The sequence below is a fragment of the Lactuca virosa genome, chromosome 6 (assembly GCF_052849685.1).
Source record: "Lactuca virosa cultivar CGN04683 chromosome 6, Lactuca_virosa_CGN04683_v6, whole genome shotgun sequence".
Lineage (NCBI taxonomy): Eukaryota > Viridiplantae > Streptophyta > Magnoliopsida > Asterales > Asteraceae > Lactuca > Lactuca virosa.
The window spans coordinates 203,182,011-203,190,155 of NC_136431.1; the positions used below are offsets into that span (position 1 = coordinate 203,182,011).

General features: G+C 27.7%; 1 protein-coding gene across 1 annotated transcript; it reads right to left on the minus strand.

Annotated features, from left to right (window-relative positions):
• Positions 1-298: 298 nt before the first annotated feature.
• Positions 299-1,314, minus strand: LOC145120270 (protein LURP-one-related 11-like). The gene is made up of 2 exons (XM_079056086.1): positions 1,018-1,314; positions 299-928 (listed from the first exon to the last, which is right to left on the minus strand). Exons 1-2 carry the CDS (start codon positions 1,276-1,278, stop codon positions 596-598), a joined length of 594 nt encoding a protein of 197 aa, XP_078912212.1. The 5' UTR covers positions 1,279-1,314; the 3' UTR covers positions 299-595.
• Positions 1,315-8,145: the final 6,831 nt, after the last annotated feature.

Below are 8,145 nucleotides of genomic sequence, written 5' to 3' on the forward strand. Positions count from 1 at the left end.
TAATTAGATAATCATTCCCAAAATACATATCTAGGTACCTTATGCTCACGACTTTAATTTTTTAAATGGTGTAAGTTAACAAAGGTCTTTAATGTCTAAATATTGTATTAATAAACTTTTTTTCTAACTATAAGACAAAATGTTAAAATTAATAAAATAATATTTGTTTTGTCTCACTTTAATTTAGTAAAATACATTTCAAGACAAATAACAATATATTATCATTCTATTACAACCCTTGAATATATTATATAGACATGCCCATAAAATAAGAAATAAAAATTTCATCTACAACAAATTGGAGAAAATATGTTGACTAAAATTCAAATATCACATGGTACAACTGTTATGTTTAGCTATATGTATATACTTCTCAGTTCTCATGTTAGGTACAACCACCTCAAGCATGATTAATCACAAAAAAAAAACGATCAAAACTTTGTATGATTTACAACTAATCACAAAAATCTCCTCGTTTTCCGATCTTCATTTCGTGGGTCCCATTTACAATTTGAATCAATCAGAACCCGCAATCAAATCCGGTTTTTTTCTCAAAATAAACAAGATCTACAATCAAATCTTGTTAATTGAAACTTTAAAGTTGACGATGAATCAAACCATGAACCATAACAATCGCCATGATCAACGATTGATCGATATTGGGTTCCACAGTTAATGTAAAAACATCGTCTCCAAGATGAACTCCTGTAGCCGTTTGCTTTGGTTTAATTTCTGCAACCAAGGCACTATCTTGATCAAGATTCATAATCTTGAACCCTAATTTCGCACCACTTTTAACAATCTTGTAACCTTGATCACATGCTAAATCCACATGAATCTTTTGACGTTTACTCGTGACACGAAACCATCGTTGTTTCTTGGAAAAATCCCACTTGTATCCATCCCAACATCCAAAAACTCGTAATTTCTGTTATCAAACATAGAATTAGAAGGTGTTTTCAACCAAAAAAGATGGTGTATTAATGGAGTGATTAAGTTGTATGATATGATACATACCTTTCTTTGTATGGAGAAAAGAACGTTGCCTCGAATATCCATCAAGTAAACTTGCGAGCTGCATTTCTTGTCATAATTGTCGACCCGATAAATGATTTCACCTTTCGAATTGTATGCAGTGCATCCATGGCTGTTGTACACTAGCGATTTCATCCATATTGTGAAGCATTCTTGCTTTGAGCTCAAGTATGGCGATGATGATGGTGAGGATGATGATGATGATGATGATGATGATGGAGCTTGAGGATAAACCTTAGCCATGGTAAGGAGAGAAGCAGCTTCTATTATAAGATGATGGAGGGTTATATATAGATAAATGTTTGTTTGTCAGTTTGTGTATGTGTGTTGTCAAGAAAAGCAACCAACCATTATTTTTCAGGCGCATAATTTTATGTCATTTAATTAGAACTAGTTAGAATTCTATATTGATGAAGTATTACTTTAATTTAAAATATATCTGAAAAGATATCATTTTTTATTCAATTGCATTAATAGTTGTAAACATTAGGTATTTCTCTCATGCGTTGATGTGTAATGTGTTAGAGACTTGATACAGATGGGTAATAAAAATTGAAACTTCGTATGGAGATTCGCAAGCGAAATAATAAAAATTTGTTTTATTTGCAAAATGATACTATTTTTTTTTTAATTTAACATTTAGAAAAGCGAAAGACTTCAATTATAATTTATAGGTTGTATATATTAGGGATGTGCGTTTGGACCGAATACCCGAACCGAAACCGAAACCCGGACCGGACTGACCCGAATTAGGACCGAATAAGTTATTTGGGCCGGTTCTCGGGTATCTATTTTTGCCCAATTCGGGTTTCGGGTTTTTCGGTCCGGATTACCCGAATAAATGTTTAATCGGGCCAAAAAGACCGACCCGGAAAGTAAATAGTCACTTGAACCGAATAACCCGAATAAACCGAAATGACCCGAATAACCCAAATAAACCGAAATGGCCCGAATAACCCAAATAAGGAAATTCTATTTTTAGTTCAAGAAAAAAACATTAATTTAATATTTTTTTCTTGAACTAAATATAGAATTTCCTTATTTGGGTTATTCGGGTCATTTCGGTTTATTTGGGTTATTCGGTTCAAAAACATAGTGTAAATGTTTGTTTGGGTTATTTCGGTCCTTTCGGGTTAATAAACGAACCGAAACCCGTATTACTTGAACCGAACCAATCCATATTAGTATAATCAGTCCGGGTTTCGGTTCCCACTTTTCGTCTAATTCGGGTTTCGGGTTATTCGGGTTCGGGTCGGTTCAGGTCGGTTCCGGCCCGAAGCACATCCCTAGTATGTATATATATATATATATATATATATATATATATATATATATATATATATATATATATATATATATATATATATATATATATATATATAGGGGAGAGTTCAATTGAGAAAAAAAAAGGTTGAGAATGGGAGAATCATTTTCAGCCACTCATTTATTTTTGCCACTCATTTATTTTTGCCGCAAAAGCCCCCGTCGTACCAGCGGAAATGGGAAATGAATAGACATGTGTTTTCCAACAAAACATATTTCCTTAAACTATGCTAATCATTACCTTAATATATACAAAAACATAGTTTTTTTCGTTTTTTTTTTTTAATTTTTAGAAGCTATTTTTATCAAAAAATGATTTTAAATATACCAAAATTCATGATTTTTTATTCTCTATAAATAGACATCCATATTGATATAGTTTTAAGATAAAAATACATCAGTTTTTATATTTTCAGCTATCGTTATTCATAAGTGAATAAAAATACATCAGTTTTTATTACAGTACATTCGTTATTCACTTATGAATAAAAAGTATGATTTTTTTTTTTTTTTACAATTTAAGTATCATTCATATATAAATATAACATATAATAAACATAGTATATTCATATTTAAATATTGGACGATGTACTCATTTGTGAATATTAACATAGTATATTTACTTGTGAATATTAGATGGTATATTCACTTATGAATATTAAATGATATTTCATATGTGAATATTACATAGTATTACATGATATATCACATGTGAATATTACATAGTATATTCACTTGTGAATATTAGATGATATATTCACTTATGAATATTACACAATATATTCACATATGAATATTACAAGGTATATTCACTTGTGAATATACTCACTTATGAATATTAGAAGGTATTTTGACAAATATATATAATTTTTATATGTTATTCACATATGAATAACATACATACTTGCATATTTGTTTTGTGTTTTTAATAATCATATACTGATTCAGGTGAGAAAACATATTCATATGTGAATATAACGTGGTAATTTAGTTTATGCATTTCATCAAACAGTTGGAGTGCATACAAGTTAACTATTTTAAAAATGTTAAAAACATCAAGTTATCAATTCCAAATCATCATATACTTCCGATTTCGACTTCAGATGCGACATCCTATGTCTGATCGATTTCTCATTTTGATTTTGATTTCCGAAAATCCGATTGGGAACCTGTGAGTACTGATTCTGAGTCCTTCAATGTCGACTGTGACTGCGAGTCCAGAACTCCGATTCCAATTTCATGAACAGCGAAGAAATTCCGATTCCAACTGATTTTGTTTGCGAATCTGGGAAATTCCAGTTCCAAATCCGTTATGAACTTTAACAAATGCTTGCAAGCTACGAACATTCGGAGTATTCAACAAAGAAATCGATGAAATTGATGAATTTGGGTTGCGAATCTGTCTTGAACGGCGAACTTTCCAGCCACAAATATCGATGATTGATTAACACTAGATGACATTGATGATGGTTTAGTTGAAGAAATCTGGATGATTGTTGAAGGTTGGAGGAGAAATTTTGATGATGAACGAACTATTATCGAATTCTCTATAGTTACGTATTTGAGATTGAAGGTTATTAACATATTTACAAGTTTGCCACCGTGTCTTTTTATGCTTAGATTAAATGAGTGGCTGAGAATGATTCCCCCATTATCAACCTTTTTTATTTTCTCAATTGAACCCACCTCTCTCTCTCTCTCTCTCTCTCTATATATATATATATATATATATATATATATATATATATATATATATATATATATATATATATATAGAGAGAGAGAGAGAGATAGAGAGAGAGAGATTCATTTGAGACCATGTTAATTTTGTGAGACATGAGACGCGATCCTAGCCACTCATTTTAGAGATAAAAAAATAAAAAAAATTATAAAATGCAAAATGATATGAAAAATCCAAAAAAAAAAAATTAATATTATTTTTGTTGTTTAATTTACCCAAAAAAATAATAATAAATTATACAAATAAAAAAAAATCACCGTTTTTTTCGAAATATGAGTGAAATATTCCAATAGAATATTACACTGTGAATAATCAAATCGAATCTTTAGAATGTTAGAATATTCTAATATTCTACTAAATTTTGTGGATATTTTAAAATATTCTAATATTCTACTTGAATTTTTAGATTTGTTAGAATATTCTAATATTCTATTAAAAATTTTTAAATACTTATAGTTTAATATTCTAGTAGAATATTCTAACATTCTAAAGATTCGATTTGAATATTTACAGTATAATATTCTATTAGAATATTTCATGTATTTTTTGAAAAAAAAGTAATTTGTTTATTATTTTTTATTTTTTGTATTAAAAATGACGAAAATAACATTTAAAAAAATTCAAAAAGTTTCATTTATTTTGCATTTTTAAAAATATTTTTTTATCTACAAAATGAATTGTTAGGATTGCGTCTCCATGTCTCACAAAATATGATGGTCTCACAGTAATCTAGGTTAGATTCATGTGAGACCATCATATTTTATGAGACATGGAGACGCAATCCTAACCATTCATTTTAGAGATAAAAAAATATTTTTAAAATGCAAAATAAATGAAAATTTAAAAAAAAAGTTAATAATATTATGTTCGTCATTTTTTTTATCCAAAAAAAAAATAATAATAAAAAATTTACCATTTTTTTTTTCAAAAAATACATGAAATATTCTAGTAGAATATTATACTATAAATATTAAATTCGAATTTTTAGAATGTTAGAATATTTTACTAGAATATTAAACTATAAATATTCAAAAAAATTCTAATAAAATATTAAAATATTCTAACAAATTTAAAATTCAAGTAGAATATTATAATATTTTAACATATCCACCAATTTTATTAGAATATTAGAATATTCTAACATTTTAAAAATTCGATTTGATTATTTACAATGTTATATTCTATTATAATATTTCATTCATATTTCGAAAAAAACGGTGATTTATTTTATTTTATTTTTATTTTATTTTTAATTTTTTTGGATAATCTAAATAACGAAAATAATATTTAAAAAAAGAATTTTTGGATTTTTCCTATTATTTTGCATTTTATAATTATTTATTTATTTTTTTATCTCAAAGATGAGTGGTTAGGATCGCGTCCCCATGTCTCACAAAATTAGTATGGTCTCAAATAAACTTTTATATATATATATATATATATATATATATATATATATATATATATATATATATATATATATATATATATATATATATATCTAATACCAATATGCCTAACACAACCATATTCATCTTGAATCATTCAAGAGATATGAAATCTTATTTAAGAATTTTAAAAGCATCTCCAACTCACTCCCATCTTCCATTATTTTCCCCCTTTCTTTCCCCATTTCTCTCTAATCCTACCCCATTTATTCTCTCATTTTGGGGGGAATGAATAGTATAACACCATATTTGGTATTATACTATTCATTTCCCCCAAAATGGAGATGAAATTTGAGTTGTCGATTTTAGTCCCTCTTTTTATATATTTGAGTAAATTACACGAATGGTCCCTATGGTTTAAGGTAATTTGAGCGTTTGGTCCATAAATTATTTTTTTAACTCGGAAGGTCCCTATTGTTTTCTTTTGTTACGTGCTCCGTCCCTGTCTTACCTAAAAAGAGTATTTTTCCCTTGATTTTTTAATTTATTTAAATAAACACACCTCCAACCCCACTCCCTCACCTTACCTTACATAACTCACTATTTTTCCCTATTTAAATAATAGTCTTTTTAGGTAAGACAGAGACCAAGCGCGTAACAAAAACAAATAGTAGGGACCAAGCATGTAACAAAAACAAACAGTAAGGACCTTCCGAGTTAAAAAAATAAATTAGGGATCAAACGCGCAAATTACCCCAAACATAGGGACCATTCGTGTAATTTACTTTATATATTTATACACTTCTGATTTTTTTTACCTACTAATTATAATTAAAATGTAATAATTAATACTTATATTATTGTGTTATATATTAAATTATATTAACTAATTATAAATATAAAGTTTGTCTTTTGTTTATCAAATTCATATTTAATTTAAATACATGTTGAAATTTTAAAACACGATAAAGTATTTTACAAAAGATTATAATTAAGTGCTATAAATATAATCTTATTTATTTAATATTATTGTAATGAAAAAAATATAGATTATATATTTGTTAAAACCAAATTAATAGAATGAGTGTGTTTGACAATTTATATAAGTTAAAATAATGGAATATACTTTTTGTGGTAAAAATGAGGTAAAAATAGAATAGAGTTGGTGATGAAACACTATTTATCCCATTTTTTACTCTATTTTTGAGGGAAAAAATGGAAATGGGTTGAAGATGGTCTAAATGTTGAAAAAATGGATATAATAGTACATATCAACATCACTTGCCAAAGAAATCTATAAATATTATATGTGGTTTACTATTAAGTCTTTGACTAGAAAACCTTCTAGTGACCTTTGGCATCGTCGATGCCCCAATATTTCCCACCACATCAAATGATATCATAGTCCTGTCTAACACCTCTAATGTTCTCCAAGTTTTGACCACCACATTTGCTGCTCTTTCAGACGATAAATTAGTCTGACCTGCAGATAAAGTCATTTGGTAGTAACACAATGAATGTGATATATATATATATATATATATATATATATATATATATATATATATAGATGATTTTTGTTTTTATAAATTAGTTTGTGTACTTCAGATTCATTTTCTTCGTTATTAATAACTATTGGTGAGTTTTCTATTTCTTGAGACATTTTTATAGTATTAAATCTTCTTTCGATAAATATTTTGATTGTTGATAACTTTTTGTAAATATGAATATTTAAAAACAATGGTTATTCATTATCATGTTTATGATGCTGCATATGTATATTTTCTTATTAACGATATATTGAATAATAAGAACGTTACTTAGCTCTGATACCAAATTGAAAAACATGACGGAATTAATATAATTAGGATAGAATTGTACCTTACAAATTGAAAAACATGACGGAATTAATATAATTAGGATAGAATTGTACCTGAATGATGCGTCGGAATGATCTGATGATGGATTGGATGAATATGATATGATTATATTGGATATGTTTGGATAGGGTTCTGCTATTCTAGTTGGCTCTTTGAAGCCTATATAAAGGGCTTTGCCCTTAGTAAATAAAGCAGAGTAATTTGTGATATAGATTTGAGTTGTTCTCAATCTTCTTCTGTTGAAATAGTTTTCTATTTCTGAATAGCAGAACCCTATCCAAACATATCCAATATAATCATATCATATTCATCCAATCCATCATCAGATCATTCCGACGCATCATTCAGGTACAATTCTATCTTGAGACATATTTATGGTATTAAATCTTCTTTCGATAAATTACTCTGCTTTATTTACTAAGGGCAAAGCCCTTTATATAGGCTTCAAAGAGCCAACTATACACGGAATCTTTACATTATTGCAATCGTATGATTGCAAGAAGACAAACTACTTTACATTATTGCAATCGTATGATTGCAAGAAGACAAACTACTTTACATAAGACTTTATGTCACATATATAATAATACTACATACTTATAAATGTTACCGACACTTTTACATAATGACAAATTACATATAATCGTTATTTTCAATAATGTATGTCTTTGATATCTTCTCAATAATATCTTAATATCTTCAATATTCCTCCTGCCTCCAAAAAGACTTATTTGTAAATAATGTCTGCTTCCGTCATGGCTGATGTGGCTTCCATTCT

Excerpts from the sequence above, each read along its gene's own strand:
- LOC145120270 (XM_079056086.1), bottom strand. The coding sequence starts at position 1,278 with ATGGCTAAGGTTTATCCTCAAGCTCCATCATCATCATCATCATCATCA. Across the intron at positions 929-1,017 it reads TTTTCTCCATACAAAGAAAG|AAATTACGAGTTTTTGGATG; the intron begins GTATGTATCATA and ends GTTTGATAACAG.